A 27,575-nucleotide genomic window follows, 5' to 3' on the forward strand; every position below is an offset into this window, starting at 1 on the left:
AGATTGTGTTTGGTATTCATGATAAAAAAGTCAGGGAACGTCTGTTGAGAGAAACCGAACTAACATTGGTGAATGCTGTGAAAATATGCCATGCCAGTGAGCTAGCTCAACAGCACGCAAAGACTTTCAGTGAAATTAATAATGATGCGACTGTAATGAGTGACTGTGCTGCTGTCGGTGCTGTGTCCTACAAAGGGAAGAAACATGGGCAGAACAGAAATGCAAAGCAATCGGAGGATGGAATTTTTAATTGTAAACGCTGTGGTTACCAGCACCAGTCAAGACAATGCCCTGCGTTTGAAAAAATGTGCAAAAAATGTAATGGAAAGAATCACTTTGCCAAACAATGCTTTTCAAAAGTAAAAACAAAGAAAGGGCAACAAATCAATGTGATTGAGGACACTGATTTAAGTGAGACATTTTTTGTAGGAATGGTGTCATGTGACAATATCGAAAAGGATACAGAAAATGTGCAGCCCTCAGGAATGGACAATGCTGAACATAAAGCTAATGCAGTAAAAGAGGACAAATGGATGATGTCACTGCAGGTAAATGGAGCATTAGTTACATTGAAACTAGACACTGGGACAAAAGCAAACTTAATCAGTATGAGTGACATTAAAAATATGAAAGAAAAGCCCAACATACAGAAAAAGTCAGTACTACTGAAGAACTATAATGGACAGAAAATAGATAGCTTAGGTGTATGCAGACTTAAAGTGACAGTCAAAGACAAAGTGCATCATCTCATGTTTTCTGTTGTGGCTGAAGGACTTGATTCACTACTGGGTGACAAAGCTTGTGAGGACTTAGAACTGGTCAAGAGAGTCTACCGTATAAACTGTGCCATAAGCAGACCAGATGACTCAGTGGATTCTGTAGTGAGTAATTTCCAGGATGTGTTCAAAGGATTTGGAGTTCTACCATTCACTTACAAAATCCAGCTAAAGTAGGATGCTCAGCCAGTGGTACATGCTCCACAGAGAGTTCCAGCACTCCTGCGCGACCGGCTCAAGAAAGAACTGGACAGAATGACCACACTAGGAGTCATCAGGAAAGTCGAAGAGCCAACAGACTGGGTTAACTCCATGGTATGTGTAAAGAAAAAGAACAATGATCTAAGAGTATGCATGAATCCAAAGGACTTAAATGCAAACATAAAACGTGAACACTACCAGATTCCCAAGCGAGAAGAAATCACCAGTGAAATGTCAGGTGCCAGATACTTCACAAAGCTCGATGCCTCACAAGGATTTTGGCAACTAAAACTGAATGAAGAGAGCACCAAATACTGTACCTTCAACACACCATTTGGCAGGTATTGTTTCCTCAGAATGCCTTTCGGGATAATATCTGCATCTGAAATCTTTCATAGAGCGATGGAACACATAATTGAAGGTCTGGAAGGAGTTCAGGTCTATGTTGATGACATCATCATCTGGGGCTCCACATTGAAAGAACACAATGAGAGACTGACTAAAGTGCTACAGAGCATATGCCGGAATGGACTGAAGCTCAACAAAGCCAAGTGTCAGTTTGGCTTCCAGGAAGTCACTTTCCTAGGAGATAATCTATCTGGTAAAGGAATAGAGCCAGATATGGAAAAAGTAAACGCCATACTCAACATGCCCCGACCCACTGACAAAAAAGGAGTGCTATGCATCATGGGGATGATAAACTTCATTGGAAAGTTCATTCCTAACTTGTCAGCCAAGACAGCCTGTCTGCGAGACCTGCTACATAAAACAAATGAGTTCACATGGACAGAAAGACATGAACAAGAGTGGATGAACCTCAAAACAGTGCTGACAACCACACCTGTACTCACCTTCTTTGACCCAACAAAGAGAATCAAAGTGTCAACGGATGCATCAAAAGATGTCTTGCTACAAGCAGAGGGTGAAGATTGGAAGCCTGTTGTCTATGCCTCCAGGTCTATGACTGATTCTGAGTGTCGATACGCCCAGATTGAAAAGGAATGTCTGGGCTTGGTAGCTGGACTAGAAAAGTTCCATGGCTACATATATGGACTTCTCACCTTCACAGTTGAGACAGACCACTGCCCATTGGTTGCCATCATAAAAAAAACCTGAATGAGATGTCTCCAAGGATTCAACGACTCATGATGAAGCTGCAACGATATGACTTTGAACTGATCTACACACCAGGCAAACACATAGTGTTAGCAGATGCACTATCCCGAGCACACACAATGAGTCATGTGAGCTCTACTGAGAAAGACGTGGATGTTCATGTGAGTATGGTCACTGCTGTGCTGCCCGTGTCAGACACAAAATCAAAGCAAATAGCAGAAGAAACAGTAAAAGATACAGTGTTACAAACAGTAATAGAAAACATTCATCATGGTTGGCCAAAAGGTTCCTGTCCAAAGTACTATCACATCAGGTCAGAGTTAAGTGTCGCAAGTGGACTATCACTAAAACATAACAGAATAGTCATTCCACAGGCTCTACGTCAAGACATGCTCAAAAGAATTCATGAGGGACACCTTGGAATTGAAAAATGCAAAAGGAGAGCAAGAGACACTGTTTATTGGCCTGGCATAAATAAGGACATTGAGAACATGATAGGCATATGTGAGACATGTCAGAAACACCAAAACAAACAAGCAAAGGAACCAATGATATTAGCTGACTTACCAACAGCACCATGGCAAAAGGTTGGTATGGACCTCTTTCATTTGAAAGGTAAAGACTATCTAATAGTGATTGACTACTATTCTAACTATCCTGAGATGGCGCTGCTCTCAAGCACATCAGCAAGCAGTGTCATAATGCACGTTAAATCCATCTTCGCCAGACATGGAATTCCCAGGATTGCCATTAGCGACAATGGTCCGTGCTTCAACTGTAAGGAGTGGCAACAGTTTGCAGCACATTATGACTTTCAACACATCACATCCAGTCCTCTGTATGCTCAGTCGAATGGTAAGGCAGAGAAAGGTGTTCAAGTTCTCAAACAGCTGCTGAAGAAAGCAACAGAAAGCAAGTCTGATCCTTATCTCGCCCTGCTGAGCTACCGAGCCTCCCCTTTAGACTGTGGTTCTTCACCTGCTGAACTCCTAATGGGTCGCAAGTTGCGCACCACGCTACCCTGCTGTGCAAAAGAAAAGCAGAGTAAGGAACTGAGACAGAGACTTCAACTGTTAAAGCTGAAACAGAAATCACACTATGACAAGTTATCCAAAACTCTGAAACCATTGACAAGGGATGATGTTGTCAGGATTCAGGATCCAGATGCATGGAACAGGAAAGCTACAGTTCTTGAGGAAGTAGGACCAAGGTCATACACTGTTAGAACTGAGGAAGGACAGATTCTCAGGAGGAACGCTGTTCCCTCCTGAAAACACAAGAAACTATCCAAGAGCAAATCGATGACAATGCCGCAACTGAATCTTGTCACTCACCACCAGAACAATCTAACACAAACACACATACAGGCTCTCATGAAAACACATCAGACTTACCTGTGCTGAAAAGATCCACACGTGAAGTAAAAAAGCCTGATATAGTTTTCTTTGTATTCAAAGATTAAGTCTAAGAATGAAAAGCTTAGAGTTCATAAAGTTAAGCTTTGAAAATGTGTTGACTGTTGTGAAGATGTTTATGTCGTTATGATTGATTGATATTGATTTTGTTTAACCTCTAAGGAAGGGGGATGTAACACCCAGAAGGCAGTCGTCAAGATGGATGCCTGTACACTAGTCCACATGGCTGAATAAATGACTAGCTCAAGCTAGCTGTTCATAATGAAAATGTCTATTTATGAACACAACAAGGCCTAGACTGGCAGCTATGTCCCTCAGGGCTCGGCCAGCTGGGTCAGTAGTGGTGCTACCGAGCCACTCCTGGTGATGGATATTGAAGTCCCCCACCCAGAGTACATTCTGCGCCTTTGCTACTCTTAGTGCTTCTTCCAAGAGATGTTCAACATGGAGGAGTACTGATTCATCAGCTGAGGGAGGGTGGTAGGCAGTAATCAGAATTTTCTGCATTTATGCCAGTAATACGCTGCTGCAGATTTACGCCCAAAAAATTATGTGCAGCATGGCACCTGATCTCAGTAGAACTGAGATTTCTGGAGTTTGAAAGCAATTTTGTGTTTGTTTTATTTTTTCTTATTATGACCTGCACTCTCACAACCTAAGTTCTATCAGTCTCAGTGCACCCAGAACTCTTGAACCCCATCCCCTCCCTGTGTTCAGAAGTACTAAACAGCTGGAGTGGACTTTTCAATGGGCACATTCCTGTTCTGCATAATAATGGAAGAGGAAGAGGAGCAGAAGAGGTTCTGAGAGAGGTGCTTCAAGGCAGAAGATGGCAGCCCACTTCCTAATTGCACTATCGGTTGCTGCATTTGCATTTGTTTTATGGTGGGTTTGCGTTCCGGAATAGGCAAATAAGCACTGCAGGAAGTTTGAGTGTAAATTCCCACCGTAAATTTCAGCATCATTTTTGCATAAGTGCAATCCAGGAAATTCAAGGTCATGATTTCAGAATTTATAAGAAATACCACTAATTTACTTGGCAAACCTTGGCAAGAGAGCTTGGATACAAGACTTCTCTTCCATCAACAAAGGTTCTTTTAATTACATATAACACTCATTTGTAAGGGAATTTAATTGTGTGCAACTAACTTTAGAAAAGGACATTAAGGCACTAAAGAGAAGCATGGTTCTGGGATTCAGAACTCTTAGCTTATTGAGTTTTTTCTGACAAAGTAAATTGAATAACAGATGTCTCAATTGTTACAAAGATGTTAGTAAATTGAACAATGCAGTGGGCAGCATATACTCTTGCTGTTTAGGAAGTTAATTGAACTCTATAATTGTATTACATCTGCTTAACACACTTGGAGATCAGTTTTATATAGACATAGATATAAATTCAATACGTTTTCAAACGTTTCAAAAATCACAATGATGTTTTGCTGTTGGAATTTGAAAAGCAGCAGGGTAGAGCCTGAGGATAAGGAATGATGGAAAAGGAACTTTGTATTGTTGAGGAAAGTTGCGGCTACTCTTTTAAACAACAAAGTTAAGAGCCATGCTACTGTGCTGAAAACAGATAGGAGACAAAGTGATGTAATCAATTCTATCCTCAGGCTCTATCCTGTTGCTCATCCCCCTTCTCTAAAAGTACACATTGCTGCCTTCATCATGTCCAGCTTCTACACCATCTCTAACCACCTTTGCTTCTCTACAGTCCTCAAAAAAGTGTTGCCACTATCCAGCTCCATGTTCGCCTCTCCCATTTCAAATCCCTTGGGTCTGATTTATGCCCTGCCCACAGCACCAATACTTCTCTGGTCAAAGTTACCACCAACCTTTATGAATTTGAGTCTGCTGCAGATATCTCCTCCCGTTCAGTGATGTCAGTTGCTCACATAAGCGGTCTGGTTGCCTGCTTCTTACAGAAGTTGACTCTCACTGACCTCTATCTCCTAGTACGGTAGCAGGACACACAATAATTGACAAATATTTGGAATAATCTAACAATTAGGGTGATAGAGGCAAAAACATTGCAGCTGAGACAACTAAGAGATCTGATAAAAGATTTTTAAATTATGAACGATTTTGATAAGATGAATATGGATCGACTGTTTCCTGTGGTTGCAGAGTCAGTCATGAGAAGCCATAATTGAAAATGGTCAGTAATAGAATTTGGAGAGAAATTATGAGAAATGTAGAGTTGTTACAGGATGTAATTTTTGCCACAGTTAGTGGGGGAAGAAGAGATCAACATTTGAGTGAGCGGATCTGCGGGAGGAACAGAGTCAGAGATCGAGGGTAAAGGCAGCGTGGAGCAGAGGCCTGGGAGTCTGAGTGAGCGGACTACCTGCGAGCGAGACAGTTGGCAAGCGACACAACGAAGGAGTGACGTCAGAATTCAAAGGTGTCGCTGGCACAAGGGAGCTGAGAGGTGAGTATTTGTGGTAAGTATTTTTTTTGTTCTGTTTTGAGTATATTTCTGCTAAGTCGTTCATAGCCTATCTAATATAGGGAAGTGCTGCTTGGTGGGTAGCTGTTGAGTGTTTCTTATTAAGTTTTAAGTTAATTTCTGCTAAATTACCTCCATAGTCTGGTAAATAGAGGTATGGCAGGGCAGCTCAGTCCCGTGATTTGCACATCCTGTGCCATGTGGCAAATGCTGGTCGCTTCTTATGGTCTGGACGACCACGTGTGCAGGAAGTGTCGCCAACTGCAGCAACTCGAGCCCCGGGTTTCGGAACTTGAGTGGCAGCTGGAGTCACTACAGTGCATCCGCGGGGCTGAGAAATACTTGGTGCCAGGGTCAAAGGTGTCACTGAGCGGCTGCAGGACACTTTGAGGGGGGAGGGTGAACAGACAGAGGTCACTGTCCATATCGGTACCAACGACATAGGCAGAAAGAGGGATGAGGTCCTGCAGGCAGACTATAGGGAGCTAGGAAAGAGATTAAAAAGCAATACCTCAAAAGGTAGTAATCTCCAGATTACTCCTGGTGCCACGTGCTGGTGAGTATAGGAATAGGAGGATAGAACAGATGAATGCGTGGCTGGAGAGATGGTGCAGAAGGGAAGGCTTTAGATTCCTGAGGCATTGGGATTATTTCTGGGGAAGGTGGGACCTGTACAAGCTGGACAGGTTACACCTCAACAGAGCCGGGACCAATATTCTCGCGGGGAGGTTTGCTAGTGCTGTTGGGGAGGTTTTAAACTAGCTTGGCAGGGGGATGGGCACCAGCATATAGGAGTAGAAAAGAGGAATAAGGTGCATAAAAGAGTGAGTGTGTTGGATAGTACTAGAGAAGAAAGTAGTACTCGAGGCGGTAGTAGTACCATATTAGATAGGAGCAGACTAAGAAAGACTATGAAAAATTCAAAAATGGGTTTAGAATGCATGTACGTAAACGCACAAAGGCCTAGAAATTGGGTTGGGGTGCCAAAGTGGCGCAAAAGTCGCCCGAGCGCAAGATTTAGCGCAGCGATCGGAGTAATACCGATCGCCAGAAATTCAGTTTCAGTGCCCCTCGAGGGACACGGGGCGAGGCTCGAGGCGCTCCGTGTCCCTCTTAGGGCGCTGAAACTGATTATCGCAGCGCAACGTGCCACAGCGCCACACGCTGCGGTACTGCAGGCCTTCCTCCCACTGTTAAGGGGGAGGTGCTTGCAACAGCGCGATCCCCGCTCGCGAGTGCCGGCAAATGAGCCTGGCACCAAGGAGAAGTGCCGGGCTCTCGGGAAACAGCTGGCAATGCCGCGGGGGGGGGGGGGGGGTTAGGAGGCCGGGGACGGAGGTGCTGGCAGGCGGCCGCCAAAAAAGCGGCCGCTCCGCACCTCCACCTTAACTTGCGCTGCTGCCAGCACAGTAAGGCCCCGTGAACCGGGCGCAGGTAGCAAACGGTGCAACTGCGCCATTCGCTACCAAATATCGCGAACGGGGCACGAATGGGGCGCTGCGCACACCGATGACATCATCGGTGGCGGCACAGCGCAACAGGCTAACGCCACCATTAGCGCCCCTCCTGAATATCGCGGGAGGCGCAGCCAGTGGCACTACAGCCACTGCCTGCCTCTTTAGGCGCTAACAGGTGGCGCTACTCACCCAATTTCTCCCCCAAAGTGTGGTGAATAAGGTTGATGAGCGACAAGCACAAGTAACCGTGTGGCAATATGGGCCCCGATTTTCTGCCAGCCGTTGGGCGGGTTTTCAGGCGGGCGGGGGCCGAAAATCGCAGAAATAGGGGGTCGCGACCCCCCCGCCCGACTTTCGGACTGCCGTTTCTCCGCGACCCGAATCAGTCCCGCCGCCGCTGGCGGGACTGGCCGTCGGGATCCTAATCAGCAATTATTACCTTCTTTAAACCTATTTTCAGGGGCCGTTGCGATTTTGTGGGGTCCCCCACACTAAACACGCCTGCAGGGAACCCCACTGATGAAACCTGGCATGAAGCTTGTCGGCTTGCTTGCCGTCAGCTGCAGGTCATTCGGGAAAGCTGCGATTTAAACGGAGAGCATTTGTATGGTGAAGGACCTTGTTGCTGCAGGCTTGGGGCTGCTTCTTCAAGGCTTAGGCACAGCTGTGGAAGGTTGGAGCCTCACACACTTCTCCAATGTGATCTCCTGGGAAGCCCCTCTCACCACCCTCGCTCAGCGGTTCCTCAGCGGAGGCATCTACGAGAAGCATGGGACGCCTTTTTTTCCTTCCCTTCTTGCCATTAGAGGATCTCCAGCAGCAGAGGCGGCAGCAGCAGAACCTGGAACAGCAGGATGAGCACCAGGAGCACCAGGCTGCTACTCACTCACCTGAAGCTGCACAGGCCAGAAGGGGCCAGCGCTTGGAAGTGGCTTGAGAGCACCTTGCTGCGTTTTAGGGGGCCATGGGGACCCGTATCTGCACTGGCAGTCCTACTCAGAAGGACTTCCATGAAGGTCTGGTTTCTCTGTTCAATAGATGGCCAACGCTCCTCAAGAGATGTCATTCTCTTATGAGCACTCACCGTGTTTTCCGTACCCTGGCGAGTTATCTCCTCCATGGAGGTTGCCAACCTTTCCATGGTGATGCGTTCATGCGCCAATGACTCCACAAAGGCTCTGCTCATGGTCGCTATGGACTCCTCCATTCGCTCCACACTCGCAGTGACCCTGGAGACAAAACCTGCCAGAGACTCCTGCATCTGTGCATGGAGATCCATCACCTCTTCTCTTGCGGATGGACCCAGAGGCAGAGGGTCGACATGCAGCTGAGCTGAGCTGAGCTGGCAGAGTCCTGCACCCTCCGACGAGGACTCTCCACTGCTGTCCCTGTCTCCAGAATCTGCTGAGGCTCACTTGTGAGCTGTAAAACACCAGGTGACAACACTACTCTATGTCCCAAAGGTCCCCCCGAGGTGTGAGTGTCTGCACTGGTGCTGGGTGCACTTACTTCTGCTGACGCTGCGCCCTCGAGGTTGGAGCTTCCTCTGAGGAGGCTGGCTGCACAGCCTCTTCCTCCTCCACAGTGGGGACGGGAGCTCTGGATGGTCCTGTGGGGGAGTAGAGGAAGGAGTTAGAGATGTGATGCCAAGGTTACATGCACATTCGAGTTGAGATCTGCTGACACCTGCATCCATGCAGCCTTGGTCTCAGTGGGAGACCTCTTCCTGCCTGACCTAGGAAAGAGGACCTCCCTGTGGGCCCTAACCCCATCCAATAATGCCTGCCGTGAAGCTTCGTCGAATTTGGAGGCAGCTCAGGGTCTGGCACTGGCCACAGCTGCTGCAGGCTCCTCTGCCGGCTCCTCTGCCATCCTGTATGGTTCGTTTGGAAGCCAACAGAGGAAGCAATGCTTGCTGTGGACCTTGAAAGCACCACGAATGATGACATCATACTGTGGGGCTTTCTGACTAGAAATGGACAATTAGCAAGGCTGTCCACACGCTGGAAATTAATTGGCCACTTGAGGGAAAATTGCATGCAGCTGGCTGACATTTTTTTGTGTGTCAGAACCCCACATTCAGGGAATCCGACCATTTCCCACACAATCCACAAAATCGGGCCCATGATGTTGAGGCAATAACGGAAACGTAGCTTTAAAACGGTGAGGACTGGGCACTTAATATTCAAGGAAAGAAGGTGTTCAGAAAAGATTGGGAAGGAAAAAAAGAGGTGGGGTGGCAGTGCTGATTAAGGAAGACATTGTAGTGTTGGAAAGGGAGGATGTTCTTGAGGGGACAAGGACAAAATCCATTTGGTTAGAGTTGAGGAGCAAAAAGGGTATGATCACGCTATTGGGGGTATTCTACAGGCCTCCAAATAATGACAGGGAGGTAGTGGAGCAAATCTGCAGGGAAATCGCAGAGCTATGCAAGAGCTATATAGTGGTGATATTGGGGGACTTCAATTACCCAAATATTGATTGGGATAATGCTAGGGTAAAGGGAAAGGAGTCATAGTTGTAGAGTCACAGGCCTAAAAATTTGGTTGATTTGTGCCTCACAAAGCAACTAGCGCCCGGGCGCGGTGCCAACGCCTCCCGCAAAATTCAGTGGGAGGTTAACGGCGGCGGTAACCGTTAGCGCCCCGCAGCGTTGCGCCACCGGCGATGATGTCATCACCGTGTGCAGCGCCCCGCTCGTGCCCCGGCTGCGATCATCTGTAGCGCCCCAACTTACCGCCGGACACTATGTCTGATGGGGTCAGGGGGGCCTACCTGCGGCCAGGGCAGCGCAAATTAAAGGGGAGATGCCGGCTGGCCATTTTTGTTGTTGGCCACCTGCCAGCACCTGCCCCCTCTGATGTTCCCGGTCTCCTCTGCAGCCCCCCCACGGGGTGCCAGCTGTGCTCCATGAGCCCGGCACTTCTCTTGAGTGCTGGGCTCTTTTGCTGGCACTCCGATCCCTGGTGGCCCAGCTGGGCTCCGGGTCGCGCTGCGCTTGGTCCCTTCCCTTTAATAAAGGGAGGAAGGCCTGCAGTACTGCGGTGCGATGTGCCGCAGAGCGTGTCGCTGCAGCACGTAGCGCCGCGATATTCACTCGCAGCGCCCCAAGAGGGAGGCGGGGCACTTCCAGTAGCCCCAAAGGGGGCACGACCCAATTTTTCCCCCATAGAGTCATAAAGTCTTTCTCCATCTAGCCTATCCAAACCCGTCATAATCTTGTACACCTCTATCAAATCACCCCTTAACCTCCTTTGCACTGATGAAAACAAATCCAGCTTCTCCAACCTGTCCTTGTAGCTAAGATCCCTCATCCCCGGAACCATTCTGGTAAATCTCCTCTGCACCCTCTCAAGGGCCTTCACATCCTTCTTAAAAAGTGTGGTGACCAGAACTGGACGCAATACAGGGGAATGGGACTGACTGGATTGCTCTACAGAGAGCCGGCACAGACTCGATGGGCCGCATGGCCTCCTCCTGTGCCGTTATGACTCTATGACTATGACATTTGAAGCAGAGGACAGGGCTATGGGGAGAGAGTCGAACAGTAAGATTCATTTAAAATTATTCTTGCAAAGAGCCAGCATAGATAATGGGCTAAATGACCTTCTTCTGTGTCATAAACCTCTATGGTTCTGTGAGATGTGCCTGCATTCTACATCTATAAAAAAAACTTGTGATTTGGACTGCATCACCCACATGCCTAATACATGGTGCAAAATCAGCGGGCAGTTTCTTTTCCAATCAAACACACAACATTGAATACTTTGCTGCATTCTAGAAAAAATTCTATTCCCCATGAGTTGGGTTTCTAAGATAAATACTGTTCAGGAAGCAAAGTTCATATTGTTTTTGGAAGGATGTGTTGTCTGTAGTTGGTATCTCATACCGTTTATATTTATTGTTATGACTGGAAACAATTTTGATAAAATATTTGTCGTAAATCGCAACTTCTACAAGAAGTAACTCAGGAAGTACTACTGAACGGCCAGCTGAGGGCGCCGCCCGAGGAGTATAAATACTCGGGCGTGGGCCCACCTTGGCCAGAGACAGTCTGGAAACAGGAAGCTAGTGACTATTAACTAGACCTCCATGTTTTGTTACAAGTCGATTAAAGCCTTGCTTTATGTACAACCAAGTGCGTAGTGAGTCTTTATTACGTCAATATTTACTCCATTTTTCTTCTCGCTAATCCTCACATCTGTGTATTTGAACTTTTTCCAATACTTATAATTATGGTTACTTGTTTTTGAAACATTGTATTAGGAGATTACATTTTCTAATTAAAAAACACCTGTGCAATCTCACAGTTACTTTTAGAATGCAATAATCGCAGAGAGATTGAATAAAACAGAATTAGATGAAGAGATTAAAAGATGGAAGTAGTCTTCTAAGTATTCCTGACCAATCAGAATAATTATTTCACAAAATCAATGGCTTAATTCATTCAGTCAAAACCCCAGGAAGCTACACTCGAGTGGACTTCGTACTGTTGTCATGCAAAATCTCAGGCTTGATCACTCTCTCCAGAATTCTGTATTGAATGTGTTTAAGGCACTTTGTAAAAAAAACTTTAAATGCTTAAACAGAAATGTTAAAACTCTAATAATCTTTCATACAAATGCAAAATACTGCGGATGCTGGAAATCTGAAACAAAAACAGAAAATGCTAGAAATACTCTACCGGTCAGGCAGCATCTGTGGAGAGAGAAACAGAATTAACATTTCAGCTCAATGAACTTTCGTCAGAACTGGAAAAAATTAGAGATGTAACAGATTTTAAGCAAGTACAGGGGCAGGGAAAGCAGGGAACGGAGGAAATAACAAAAGGGAAGGTCTTGATAGGGTGGAAGGCAGGAGCGATTAAATGACAAAGGTATGATTGTACAAAGCAAAAGCAGATGGTAATGTGACAAGTAAAGAAACAAAAGATGGGTCTGGAAGAGGTGTAAACGGGTATAGCAGAATCATCAACAGCTGCCATCTGAAAAAATGGGGGCAGAGGTTATGATCTGAAATTGTTGAACCTGATGTTGATTCCAGAAGGCTGTAAAGTGCCTAATCAAAAGATGAGGTGCTGTTCCTATAGCTTACGTTGAGCTTTGTTGGAACAGTGTAAGAGGCCGAGGACAGAGAGGTCAGAGTGGGAGTGGAGTACAGAAATAAAGTGACAGGCGACTGGATGCTCAGGGTCACACTTGCGGACTGAATGGAGGCGTTCTGCAAAGCGGTCACCCAATCTGCATTTGGTCTCTTCGATGTAGAGGAGACTGCATCGTGAGCAGCGAATACAGTATACTAAATTGCAAGTAGTACAAGTAAATTGCTGTTTCACCTGGAAGGAATGTTTGGTGCCCTGGATGGTGGGAAGGGAGGAGGTAAAAGGGTAGGTATTGCATCTCCTGTGCTTGCACGGGAAGGGGAGGGGGTGATTGAAGAGTGGACCAGGGTGTCGGGGAGGGAACGGTCCCTTTGGAATGCTGAAAGGAGAGGGGAGGGGAAGATGTGCTTGGTGGTGTGATCACACTGGACGTGACGGAAATGGCAGAGGATGATCCATTGAATGTGGAAGCTTGTGGGGTGAAAGGTGAGGACAAGGGGAACCCTATTCTGATTCTGGGAGGGAGGGGAAGGAGTGATAGCAGAAGTGCGGGAAATGGAATGGGCAACCACGGTAGACGGGAATCCTCGGTTGAGGAAAAAGGAAGACATATCGGAAGCACTGTTATGCAAAGTGGCATCGTCAGAATAGTTGCGACAGAGATGGAGAAACTAGGAGAATGGAATAGAGTCCTTACAGGAAGCAGGGTGGGAGGAAGTGTAGTTCAGGTAGCTGTGGGAGTCAGTGGGCTTATAGTGGATGTTTGTGGCAATGGCGTTGAGCGTAGATCTCAGGATGCAGTGAAAGCAGTGGTTCGACGAATGCTGAATATCTTGGAGATATCTGTACTCCTGGGTGGATCTGAAACATGAAGGGTGGAATTTCAGTTGGAATCCACGTGGAATAAATCAGAGCCGGAGACAGCGGCTAAGGAAAGAGATGTGGCTGTGAAAGCGAGTTTTGGTAGATACCTGATCAAACACGAGAATATGTAACACATATTTCTTGTCTCTTTCTATCGGGACCTCTCAAAATACAGGGACCAGGCCCCAGTGTTACACAACACCCCACTGCATTACAAGAATAATAATTTATTCCACCTTGTGCAGGTGGTTTCTCAGAGATATGCACCCTGGATTCTTAGAAAGTGAGAGTCAGGAGTGAGCACTGAGTAATGCACACAGCAAAAGTGAGGAGGAAGTTGAGCTGGTAGAAGAGGAACTCAACACCAGATTGTCCTATGCTGCAGAGCCCATAGACGTTTACCTCAGAGAGGATACCTATGGAATGGATCTAATTGATTAGCAGAAGTGCTTCTTCCAGTCCTTTGAGAAAGTTCACATGATCCTGCAAGACCTGTCAGACAATGTTCAGAAGTACTTAGTGGTGCAGATGAATTCACAGATCTGCGAGCTGCCATGTAGTCTGTGGGAACTCCATGGCCATTTGTAATGCAGCCCCCATGGGCAGAGGTGCAAAGGCCAGTTGCAGCATCTCTCCTGAATGCCTGGAGTGTAGCTGTTAGGAACTTGGGATACAATCCATAGGAGTCTCTCAGAACAGTTCATTACATGGCCCTGCAAGTGACTTGCAGCTTGTGTGAAAGTGTACCATGCCTCCTCCTGCAAATCCCAGCTGGTCTCTTTTTCATTTGCATGGTTTGGTCCCTTTGGTCAGAGATCATCTGCACAAAAATGGAATGGAACCTTTTCCTATTCATACAGGTCATGTCATTGGTGTTGAGAACCCAAATGGGGATGCCTGCACCAGTACATATGATCAGGTGATTTGTTACGTGTGTAAATGTGTTATTGGAAGTGTTTTTATTCATATGTAAAGCATTAGCTAATGTATTTAGAACAGCAGTTTGGTTTGAACCTCATTGACCAAAGTTCATATAAGGAGCATAGGGATTGAATGTCATTTTTAAAACACTTTTGGCAGTTATTTAGCAATTTACCAAAAAACATTAAAGTGCTAATTAGGCTGTGATAAACAAACACATTCAGAGCTGCTGTTTGCAATTATTTTACTTTAAAAAAACATATTTCAGCACATCTTTATCAGTGGAATTCAGAGTGAATATTTGTTACACTTCACATAGAGGATCTCCGCACGTCAAATAGGTATTCATTAAGATTCTAGCACATTAAATTCAGAAATGACTAATATGTATAATTACTGTCCAAGAAACACTTGTAAGGCAATCTACATATTCAATTTATGATTACAATTTAATTTTAACAAGTCCCACTTATGTTTTGATAGCTGACTGAGTTTTATGTACTGCTAGAAGAGGTGAAGTAGTATGAGGGAGAATTGATGTATAGAACACACTGGCTGAGAAATTGGATATGGCCCAAAAACGGGCGGTGTCATGGCCCAGCACTACTTAGCTGCGCCGGGTCAAAGTGGTCCAGGTAGCACGCAAAATTAGTGCCGAGTGCTTATTTACATGATTACAGTGCCATGATTACAGTGCCGATCTCAGCACTAAACCCACGGCTCATTGGCTTACCGCTCAACTGGTAGGCCAATATCGGGTGCAGTCTAATTGCAAGTCATGTTTGGCCTAGGCTTTCTCCACTACTTAAAGGGGAAGTTCTTTGATGTAACAGCAACTTATCATTCCATTTGGAGCGCCACTTGGAAGCAGACCTGAACTTGCAAGAGATGGCTGAGCAGCAGCAGAGGGAGAGCGCTAGACGGTTCTCAGATGCGGCTCTGGAGGCACTGGTGGTGGTCGTTGAGAGGAGGCAGGCTGTCCTCATTCCATAGACCGGCAGGAAGCCATCTGCCTATGTCTAGAAGACGCTGGCAGGAGATATCTGCATACGTAACAGCCAACAGCATGGTCCCCAGGTCCTGGATACAATGCCGCACACAGCAGGTCAAGGTGAATGAAGGCTTCAGCAAATGCTATAATCCATCATCTGCAGCACTAACCTCACACATAGAAACATAGAAGATAGGAGCAGGAGTCGGCCATTCGGCCCCTCGAGCCTGATCTGCCATTCAATGCGATCATGGCTGATCATCCAAATTCAGTACCCTGTCCCTGCTTTCTCCCCATATCCCTTGATCCCTTTAGCCTTAAGAAATATATCCAACTCCTTCTTGAATATATTTAATGAATTGGCCTCTACTGCCTTCTGTGATAGAGAATTCCACAGGTTCACCACTCTCTGGGTGAAGAAATTCTTCCTCATCTCTGTCCTAAATGGCTTACCCCTTATCCTTAGACTGTGACCCCTGGTTCTGGACTCCCCGACCATCGGGAACATCCTTCCTGCATCTAGTCTGTCCAGTCCTGTTAGAATTTTATAAGTTTCGATGAGATCCCCTCTCATTCTTCTAAACTCCTGCGAGTACAAGCCCAATCAACCCAATCTCTCCTCATACGTCATTCCTGCCATCCCAGGTATCAGCCTGGTGAATCTTCGCTGCACTCCCTCCGTGGCAAGAACATCCTTCCTCAGATAAGGCGACCAAAACTGCACACAATACTCAAGATGTGGTCTCACCAAGGCCCTGTACAACTGCAGCAAGACATCCTTGTTCCTGTACTCAAACCCTCTCGCTACGAAGGCCAACATACCATTTGCCTTCTTAACCGCCTGCTGCACCTGCATGCTTACCTTCAGTGACTGGTGCACAAGGACGCCCAGGTCTCGTTGCACTTCCCCTTCTCCCAATCTATTGCCATTCAGATAATAATCTGCTTTCTTGTTTTTGACACCAAAGTGGATAACCTCGCATTTATCCACGTTATATTGCATCTGCCATGCTCACTGCTCAATGCACCACACCCCCATCACTCACCTACCAACAATCTCTATCTTCCACTACTCAGACCTCACAATCATAGCTTCACTTCACCCTCACAACCTTACCACTGCTGCAACACTCACGTCCACATCTCACACCTTGCACACACGGACAGCTATTCAACTATGGTAGGCACATCACCTAAACACATTGCACCACACTCACTGGCACACTTCCCTTTCTCTTGCAGGCTAAGGTTGCTCACAATGAGAGAGAGCAGCAGCAGACAGGCCGGGAGCAAGCAGCAACAGGTGAGCCAACTGGAGGAGAGTATACTCGACCTTATTGGAGAGGAAGTCACCGAAGCCGTGACAACGGGTGAAGTTGAAGCCCTTGGGGAGAACAACGGTCTGCTCATTCCTAATCCTTCTTCTCACATCCCACTTCCCCCTCATCCCACAATCTCTTCTCATTTTCAAACTGCTGATGCTGTATGCATGGAGATCTTGATCCCCCCCCCCACCCCCCACTCCTCACCACAACCCAACCCTTGTGCCTTTCTGCTTTCAGGTAACCAAGAACAAGCAGCCGCAGAGTCTGTCCCCGAGGCGATGGAGAAGAGCAAGCGGGAGGAAGGCGGCATATCGTCACTGTCTCTGACACTCGCAGACACCAGCTCAGAAACTGGCACTGCGCGGTACTGAAAGAGTAGTGTAGATATGGGATCTGCACAGGGTGAGGCACTGGGCACAAGTGGGCTGCAGCAAGGCCAGGGGGAAAAGGTAGCTCAGGGGCCAGCTCCCTGGAGGGCTAGTTCATGCACAAGTTCTTCTGCACACGACTCAGAGGAGGACATAGAAACATAGTAGGAGCAGGAATAGGCCATTCAGCCCCTCGAGCCTGTTCCGCCATTTAATGAGATCATGGTTGATCATCCAAATTCAGTACCCTGTCAGCACTCAAATTCAGGACCACAATGGGGCGGCCTTCAGAAGAAGGGTGATGGGCATGCACACCGAATTACTAGGTGAAATGGCAAGCCTGCCAGAGCGCGTCTTGACAATGTCAAGGAGCATGGTGGAGTCTGCCTCCAACATTGGTCGGGGCTTTGCACAGAGCTTGGCGCCCAGGATTTCCAGGCTGGAAATGATGGATAACTCCAGGAGAGACCGTGTCGACCCAGACATGATGCTGCGTGTGATGGGTGAGGTCGCGGCTGCCATTGCAGCAGAGGCGGAAGCGACCCAACGTCTTAGTGCTGGAGTGGAAGCATAGACCGCTCTCATGCAGTCTCAGCTTGCTGCCACCCAAGCTCAGACTGCTGACATTGTGCCTGGGTTTACCAATGGCTTGCAGGATGTTGCAGCAGCCCAGCAATCTGTCCTCCAACAGATTGCTAGGATTGAGAGAGTGGCAGTGCGTCTGTGGAGCAGGACCTTGCCGTCTTCTCTCAGGATGACAGCATTCCTATTCCCACCACTGCCACTCCGCCATTGCCCTTGCCGCTGCCCGTCAGCCAGCCAGTCCGTCCAGACTGCTGACGTCCAAATCAAGGTGGTGCAGTCTACAGCCAGGCCTTCTGGGTTCAGAGCTGCTCGAGGTTGTCCTGCAAGGCCATCTGAAGTCTCCCCCACAGAAACTCAGCAGCCTTCCACCAACTATGCTGTATCAACTGGGGGAGCACTGAGTTGAAGCACCAGAGCAGGAAAGGGCACCCGAATGACAGGCACTAACAGATTACACAAGGGTGATTAGTTGATATTGTATTTGTGAATTGTTTAGTGATAAATTTACTCATTTTGTTTGGAATCTTTGTTTTGTAGTGTCTCATATGTCAGCTTAGTGCCCAGGAGCATGCTGTGATATTCTGTGACAGAGAGATGGTATGATGGGGATGTGGTTGATGAGGATGTGGTGAGCAACGGGGGTCTGGGATTTCATTCACTCTGATAAAGCAATCACGGACAGCCTGTGCCAATGGAGAATTTGTTGTCTGCCTCCTCCCTTCCTCCTCCTCCTCTGAGGTGGTCCCACAATTCCTGCTGCGCCCTCATGATGGCCAAGTTGTGGAGCATGCAGCAAATCACCACAAAATGGGACACCCACTCAGCCGAGTACTGGAAGGCTCCTCCTGAGTAAGCAAGGCAGCGGAACCGTTGCTTCAGCAGCCCGATGGTCTCATGATGAAGTTCCTAGTGACAGCATGGCTCTCATTATAGGAGTGCTGGGCACGAGTATTGGGGTTGCAGAGGGCAGTCATCAACCAGGCGCAGAGCGGATAGCCCTCGTCTCCAAGCAGCCACCCTCGGGTTTGACGTCGTGGCTGGAAGATTGCTGGCACACCGGACTGATGCAGGATGAAGGCATCATGACTGCTGCCAGGATAGCGGGCATTGACCATCAGGATGCGCTGTGGGTAGTCACACAACAACTGCACGTTAAGTGAGTGAAAGCCTTTGCGGTTACAAAGATCTCAGGATTGTTATGCGGCGCCCACAAAGCCACATGGATGCAGTCGATGGCGCCCCGCACCATGTGGAATCCCGCTATCTTTGCAAAGCCACATGTGCGATCCTCCTGCTTTTCTCTGCTCAGAGAGAAGAAAACATAGTCCCTTCTCCTGGTGTAGAGAGCCTCTGTGACCTCCCGGATGCAGCGATGGACAGCGAACTGGGAGGTGTTAGCTATTTTTCCTGCTGCAGACTGGAAGGATCTGCTGGCGAAGAAATTGAGGGCCACCGTGACCTTTAGGGCCACTGGGAGAGCCATGGTCACCCTGTTCCGAGGCTGCAGGTCTGGTTGCAGGAGGTGGCAGAGTTCTGTGACCACCTCCTTGCTGAAGCGGAGCCTCCTAATACATTGCTCCTTGCTTAAGTGGATATAAGAGAAGTACTTTCTGAAGACCCTAGGTGGGCAAGGCCTCCCGTTGAGAGCCCTCCTTCTCTTCCCTCTGCGCCCATCTTCTCTTCTTCGTTGCCTCTGCTCTTTCCTGAAGATACTTGAGGGCATGGGTGACTGCAAGTAGAGCCCCATGACTATGAGCAAGTGTAATAAGTATAACCCTTTAAATAAGAATGAAGGCATTCTCCACTTGCCCCAACACTCCCTGTCACCTTAGGACCTTGAAAGAAGTTTATAAAGCTGCTAAAGTTGCAGAAAGTCCCACAGAGCCAGTCAAACTGAAGAAATTTGTCAGCTGCAAGTTGTTGCTGATGATCCCTTTAAATGACACTGCTGGAGCCTCCTTCCTACTTGTCAACACTTGCGCAGCAGATTGCAGTTAACACAGGCTGGTAAATTGAGTGGCGCACTCCAAAACGGCAGATCGGGTGTCGAGTGCACACTCACTGATGTCACGATCTGCATAATCTCCATAATGATAGCGAGCGTGGACATTGGCAGCGCTGCCGCCCAGCTGAAAATGGCTGCCACTGCGGGACCCAATGGCAGCGGGCGTAGGTGCGGCAACAACCTTTTTTGTTCCCGAATCGTTCCTTAACGGCCAGCGGTAAGACTGCGAATTTCTAAGCCTCTATTTACAAACATACACACATTGTTTTCAATGACAAAATTTTGTATGTGTAACAGCAGATAAACATCATACTGCCCAGCCAATATGACCTTGTTGTGCGAAAGACTGTTAGAAGTTGTGATAGAGATTCTGGTTGTGAGTTCTAGACAAAGAAATACTGGAAGAGGCAAGCAAGAAATCCAAATAGAAATGGTTTTCTGTAAACATTTATATATTGCTTAGGATAGCCCAAAACGGGCGATAGTGATTAGCAGCCTATTTTACATTACTGCTAGATTTTCTTTTTCTGTTGCGGTAGCCAGCAAGAAAGAGCGACTCCGTCAAACATCAGATGAGAGACACCCTCTGCATTGTCATACACCTACACCCAGCCACCTAAAGTCAAGAAAGAGCTTCATGAAGTGTTGTTCCATTACAATCAACCTCATCTGAAGCCCGCATCGCCTTGTGGAAAGACCGGCTCGCCAGTCTTGAACAACCCCCAGCGATGGAAATTTTACTTGATGAAAGCCTTCCCCCAGGAGCTAATTGCAACTGGGCAACCTGGAAGTGCCTTAACAGACTTAGGACCGGTGTAGGTTGCTCAAAGGTGTCACTAAGCAAATGGGGATATTCAACCAGCCCGACAACTTGTGAATGTGGAACTGAGGCACAGACTATGCAACATCTCCTGCAATGCCCATCGTTAGAGGAACCCTGCACTGTTGCAGATCTTGCCAAATTCAACAACAAGGCGCAAAAATGTGTCCAGTTCTGGCTGGGCTATGTATAGACTGTCCGTGGACACGATAAGACGACGACTAAGCAGAATGAAATACCCGTGAGTCCAGAACGCACCCTCAGTCCTAAAACCAGATCTCATTCACAACCCAATGGTACTCAATGACTTACTAAAACAATTCATTGATATGGTTTTTCAAACCATAAAATATAGCACTCGCTTCCATTATTAAAACACAAACTGATATAACAGCTATCTTTATTTGCTGTTGATCTGGTGATAAAATACATTTCATACAGGAGCTATATTTCTAATGTACATTCTCCATTATAAGAACAGCCTTTTAAAATTTTTTCAAGAGAAAAATATAATCTGTAACAAGAAAGACAATACCAGAAATAAAGATTCTATATTCTTTACAAGTGGCGTAATGTATCAATAATTCAATTGCCTCTATGACAACATAGACCATTTACTGATACAGTTAAGTATTGAGTATTTTCAATGTTACTGACCATGCAACCTTATAATATCTGCCATTGGGTGAATTTATTTGCATTTCTACTATTGGGAAGTAAATGTTAAATATTTTGCCACTTATTTCTTTTAAACAAAACATGATGTGCAACCAATATAAAGTAAAAGAAACATCTCTTTCATCTTTTAAATTTAAAAAAATCTTTTATTTTAAAAATAGTGATTTCTATATTGGTATTTGTGAAAAAAATTACTTTAAAAAAAAAACTATATATAGGCCTATTTTATTTTTACATTTCCATTATTAACTCAATAGACCCTCATAAAGGCAGAATATTAAAATGTCTTCAGAGACAATAAGCAGTGAGAAGATTCATGCTATTCTTACAACCCTTTTAAAACCAAAAACACAAATAAAAAAAACTTTGTAAAGCTATTGTCATGGGTTAAGTGACAATTACGGTATGCTGATATGCATATTACCCAGCCGAAGACTTGTTTTAACTATGTTAAAGGGAAAGGAGAAAAAAAACCTTGTCGTTATCAACAAATTGGGTTATTTTGTTGGCCCCTTAAAAAAAATTGTCCACTGCAGTGGTCTTTAACCTTTTTAATCCTTCTGCCACAAGCTTCAAAAATCATAAATGCCCGCTAAAATCTGCTGGGCAATTGTAATTATCAGTTACCAGGTTTCACTTGTGCTCACCTATTACTGTTGAAGGAACATTGCTGACTCCTGGTAATTATTCCAAGGCCCGGATTTGGCCTGTGGGTAATGGATTAGGGAACACTTGTATGTCAGAATTTTGAATTTAGAGCTGTGCTGTTTACTACTGATTTGATCATCAGCATGTTGCCTTGCTCGAGAAACTGAGATATCTGTAAGTACTAAATATTTAGCTGTCAGAAAATAAGAGCTTCACTTTTGTCATTTCACAGACACAGAGCTTGTCTGCCACACTATTCTATGGTTTGGATCAATAAATTGTCATTGAGGAATGATTTTTCAATGACAAAAGGAGACATCTTGGGATGTAATTATTTTAATACACATTTTTAAATAAAGTCATGAAAAAAGTATGAAACCAATAATCTGGAAATTCCTCAACACCATTTATCCTATAATTATTCCTGGAAATGGAGCAGATTAAAATCCTATTATAGTCTCCTCATTGTTCCTTGCATTGAGCTATCAAGAGTGCAGAAATACTGTGAGAAAACATACAATGTAATCATCATGGGTTTTTCATATGCTGATACTATGACATTCTTAATGATATTGAACATTGGCAAAGTTGCATTTTTGCATTATACTCAATTAGGTTTTGCTGATCTTCAAACACAATCTGACAGTTAACGTTTTCAAAACTTACTGCCTGATCCAGCAGATTGGTAGAGTTTCTCTCATTTAAATCCAGTAATGGTGCAGTTCATTCTGCAGTAAGTTGATGTCAGCACATGCTCTATAGTTCATAACAAACTATAGATAGTTATGATCCTGGCTGTACTTAATTTTAATTGTTGACATTACAGCTGCATTATCCATATTCCAACATTTGCCATTCTCATAAATTCAAAACCAAGCACAGCAATTAACAAGCGGATTCAGATTTGAGTTCAAGAGTTATCGGACTCTAACTAACCAACCACCCATTGTGACAAGTTGAAAGTTCATTACCCAGCCACTAGACTGAATAACTTGTACTCGCAAGTCTTATTTCAGGGTGAAGAAATGACATCAGCAAATGCAGTGTTTGCTGGCTGTGCAAATTCAAAATTTGCTTGTTCACTTCAATTTTATTGGAGGCCAAAGGGGAAAAAAAGCTAAAATACACTGGGCCCCTGTTAATCTGAGCAGGCATTTAAATAATTTGTTAAACAAGTCTCTACTAGTTACCCTGTTTGCTTCTGTTCAAATTTTTTTTTGAAAAAATAGAACAATAAAATCTGAACATGATCTTTAGTGCAAACTCTGTCTCATTTAACACATACCAACCATAGAAGCCTAGAACAAGGTGCCATTGTTAATAAGGTCGATATAAACTTTTTCCTGATTGAACATGTCTCTTGTGCATGGCATATGCCAGTCCAGGTCATTTATTTTAACAAAGGAAACCATGTTTATTTATCGTACCACCAGACAGGAAACACATAATTTAGACGGTCCAATGCAGTCATCATGACAAAATGCCCCGCATCCTTTACACATAATCATGGCTTTAAGCCTGCAATAACATTTGGAAGGTGGGTCCTCCATATTGCCACCTTCAGGAAATGTTTGGGCAGATTTGCCATGGCTGCTTGTATTTATTGACTGACCAGCAGGAAGTGTTGTCACAGTAACGGAGAATGACACCATATTTCCAGAGTTGTTTGAGACTTGGCTGTACACAGACATTCCTGTGACTGCAGAGTAATGGTTTACAGATGAAACAGAAGGAACATTGATACTGCTCTGAACAGGTCTAAATGCAAACTGGGAACTTGCACGGTTTCCATAAGGGGGAAACTTTTGTTGATGCTGGGTAGGCTGTTGAAATCCTACAGATAGGCTGGACATTCTGTAAGGGTCTTGCTGATTCTGCATTTTGCCACCACCAGCATGAGGTAAATTTGGCTGGATTCCCTGGTAGAATTCTTTCGTCACAGATATACCAGCCACTTGTGCAGGTGGCGGTAAAGGAGTGTTCTCTTTTCCGGTGTGTCTATATTCATGCGTGGCTGCTTCCACTTTCAAAAATCCACTGGATACATTATCTACTCGAGGACAGGCAATGCCATCACTCATCTGGGTAGAATCCTGTTCTGTTTTGATTAATACAGATGGAGGATGACAGGACGCTGACCTATTTATTGATTCTGATGATGTTAGCTGAATGCTACCATCAACTTGTTTTGCTCTGCCCTCCTTAAGGTCCTTCTCAGATGTTTCTGCCAGACCATTCATACCAACATGAGTCTCAGCACTCTGAACATGGGCCCTTTTCCAGCTCTCTGAACCTCTTCCATAGGTAGCTGTATTAAGAAGGTAATGACCAGATACAGCTGGCTTAAGGGCAGACTTTGTCCCCATCAAACCAAATCTTGATCTTTGACCAACCGAAGTACCTCCAGAGGGAAAACCTGAGCTGTTGACATCGTGCTGTAAAGACTCAGACACAGGAACTAAGATTTGACTCTGCACATTGCTGAGTGTGGCCTGCTGTATCCTCTCCTGTGTTGTCCTGTTGAGCAATTCTGATTGAGTGCAGTCTTGATCAGATTCCCTGGTTTGCTGCTTTTCATTGATAAAACTGGTCTTTGAGGCCAGTTCAAACTGCTCCTGCTGTCTGTGCTGATCGATCGATCCAACAACTTGTTCTGGTATTGTTTGAGATTGTCTTCCTTTGGTAAGGTCAGTAGTTACCTCACCAGACCTGTGAATCACAGTGGTGGCACTTCCCACTGTCATAGGTACTACTAATGTACCATCAGATGATGTCTTCACGTTATCATCGAATGAAGTTTTAGAAAACTGATGTACAGGATTCATCTCTGCTTTGGTCAGAGGCTTAGGCAGGAATTGCTCTAGTGGCACTTCTTTCCCTTGGAGCAATTGTGTAACCAGTGGATTGTTTGCAGGGATGGAGGAACCGGTTTTTGGCATGGTTCCACAAACAGGTCCTTGTGTTTTAAGGCTGGGTACATCATGTGAGATGCAAAATAATGGTGTAGATATAGCAGATGTAACTACAGGGCTTTCTACATTTGTAATTGCTTCAGAAACTGGGGTAGCCACTTTCAAAGTTCCAGCTGTGCCTCCAGATGCCACAGAAATAGAGCCAGCTGTTGTGACGAACACATTGGCTGAAGATGGAACTTGGAAGCCCCTTTGTGTATCAAAAGAAACAGAGGGCAGCTGTGTATCAGCAGGCAGCTTTCTGTCCACATTTGATGCTCTGGCATTAGAGTCTATCAAAGGCTGATTACTCAATTCACCTGGTTTATTGTGTACTGCATAATTTCCTGAGCTTTGAGTTGCTGCCTTTGCATACTTGTAATCTATGAAAACAGGTACAGGTTTCAAAACGTCTCTCAAGGTCAGATTGGAAATCTGGTTTGTAGTTTGTGTCTGCAATGGAGCAGGAGAGGCTTTTGTTGCAGTGATGTTTGTTGTCACTGGAGTTGTCTGCAAGGGCGTTAGTACAGTCACAGATGTTGCTGTACGTGCACTTGATAATGTTAATGCTGGTGTTGTAACTGTGGTTATGGATTTGCTGGGGTCTGCACTGCTGACTCCAGATATGTACTGCGCCATGGGAGCTTGCTGTAATTGTGCTCTCGTATCCATACCGGTTGCTGCCTTGGTCGTGGCCTCTGCACACGTTTTGGATTGTTCTCCTGGACTATCAAACAAGGGCCCTCCAATACCTCTCCTGCCTCCAGTTCTGTCCAGGTCCAGTGTGCTCCCCTGTCCTGAGATTCTACTGACCCCAGTCCCAGTCTCTCCTCCCCCTCCACTCCCTCCCCCTGGACCTGGGCCTGGAACTGCTCCACCTGCAGCTGCGGCTGCTGCTGCACATTGTGCCTTGGCAAGTTGAGCTTTAGCTTTGATGTCTGCAAGAGTCCTGGCTCCAGTTCTCCCTGGACTAATGACGAGCGGTGGGAAAGTGGCCCTTGGAGAGACCTGACCAGTCGGGATAGGCACAGGTCTGATTCTTGAGACTGGAATCTGTAAAGATTTTAAAGGAACAAAAATTAAAAGGGCAATTAAATACATATTGAGCTTTTTACCTAATTATGGTTGGAAACAATGTTTTGTGGAATATTTTGTTAACGTTACATACGGTTTCTTAACTATAAGGCTTTTCAGGCCTTTACTAAAATTTAAAAACAAAGTGAAAGTAAATAGTTCCTGACTGACTTTCTATAACAGGCAAGGTAGGAATTTGAGGAGCTAGCATAGAAGTTCTGTGCCCATTTGTTCCTGTGAAATTAATTGAAATTAAATAACGTAATATATTTTCATTCTTGGCTTTATTAATGGAGGCATAGATTAAAAAAGCAAGGACCTTATGCTAAACCTTTATAAAACACTGGTTAGGCCCCAGCTGGAGTATTGTGGCCAATTCTGGGCATCACACTTTAGGAAGGATGTCAAGGCCTTAGAGAGGGTGCAGAGGAGATTTACTAGAATGGTACCAAGGATGAAAGACTTCAGTTACATAGAGAGACTAGAGAAACTGGGTTTGTTTACCTTAGAGCAAAGAAGGATAAAGGGAGATTTGATAGAGGTGTTCAAAATCATGAACGGTTTTGATAGAGTAAATAAGGAGAAACTGTTTCCAGTGGCAGAAGGGTTGGTAACCAGAGCACACAGGTTTAAGGTAATTGGCAAAAGAACCAGAAGCGACATGAGGAAACTATTTTTAAGCAGTAAGCTGTTGTGATCTGGAATGCACTGCCTGAAAGGGTGGTGGCAGCAGATTCAATCGGCGGCATTGTAGGCAGTGTAGATGAAAGCATAAAATTACAAAGAGATATCGATAGATTAACTGAATGGGCAAAACTGTGGCAAATGGATTTCAATGTAAGCAAATGTGAGGTCATCCACTTTGGACCTAAAAAGGATACTTTCTAAATGGTGAAAAGCTAAAAACAGTGGAGGTCCAAAGAGACTTGGGGGTCCAGGTACACAGATCATTAAAATGTCATGAACAGGTACAGAAAATAATCAAAAAGGCTAATGGAATGCTGGCCTTTATATCTAGAGGACTAGAATACAAGGGGGTAGAAGTGATGCTGCAGCTGTACAAAACCTTGGTTAGATCACACTTGAAGTACTGTGAGCAATTCCGGGCACAACATCGTAGGAAGGATATATTGGCCTTGGAGGGAGTTCAGCATAGGTTTACCAGAATGATACCCGGACTCCAAGGGTTAAGTTACGAGGAGAGATTACACAAATTAGAGTTGTATTCCCTGGAATTTAGAAGGTTAATGGGTGATTTAATCGAAGTTTTCAAGATATTATGGGGAATAGATAGAGTAGATACAGAGTAACTATTTCCGCTGGTTGGGGAGTCTAGGACTAGGGGGCATAGTCTGAAAGTTAGAGCCAGACCGTTCAGGAGTGAAATGAGGAAACACTTCTACACACAAAGGGCGGTAGAAGTTTGGAACTCTCTTCTGCAAATGGCAGTTGATGTTAGATCAATTTTAAATTTTAAATCAGAGATTCATAGATTTTTGTTAACCAAAGGTATTAGGGGATATGGGGCAAAGGTGGGTATATGGAGTTAGGTCGCAGATCAGCCAAGATCTCACTGAATGGCGGAACACGCTTGAGGGGCTAAATGGCCTACTCCTGTTCCAGTGTTCCTAATAATAACTTTCAAAGGGGATTTGGATAAATACTTGAAAAGGAAAGATTTGCAGGGCTATGGGGAAAGAGCAGGTGAGTGGGACTAAATGGATAGCTCTTTCAAAGAGCCAGCACAGGCACGATGGGCCGAATGACCTCTTGTGCTGTATCATTCTATGATTCTATGCAATTTTTCTTTCCAGATATAAAATACTA

The 27,575-nt window shown here is 45.4% G+C and overlaps 1 protein-coding gene across 16 annotated transcripts in view; it reads right to left on the bottom strand.

Annotated features, from left to right (window-relative positions):
• Positions 1–20,780: 20,780 nt before the first annotated feature.
• Positions 20,781–27,575, bottom strand: part of asxl2 (ASXL transcriptional regulator 2) — a 291,236-nt gene continuing 284,441 nt past the window's right edge. For all 16 annotated transcript variants that reach the window (XM_085996929.1, XM_085996940.1, XM_085996938.1 and 13 more), the window contains one exon: positions 20,781–25,727. In XM_085996929.1, coding sequence (XP_085853055.1) covers positions 23,142–25,727 — 2,586 coding nt within the window. In that variant the 3' untranslated portion in view covers positions 20,781–23,141. The remainder of the gene's footprint in view (positions 25,728–27,575) is intronic.

The sequence above is a fragment of the Somniosus microcephalus genome, chromosome 9 (assembly GCF_052327205.1).
Source record: "Somniosus microcephalus isolate GS21.2 chromosome 9, FLI_Smic_1.0, whole genome shotgun sequence".
In the NCBI taxonomy this organism is placed as follows: domain Eukaryota; kingdom Metazoa; phylum Chordata; class Chondrichthyes; order Squaliformes; family Somniosidae; genus Somniosus; species Somniosus microcephalus.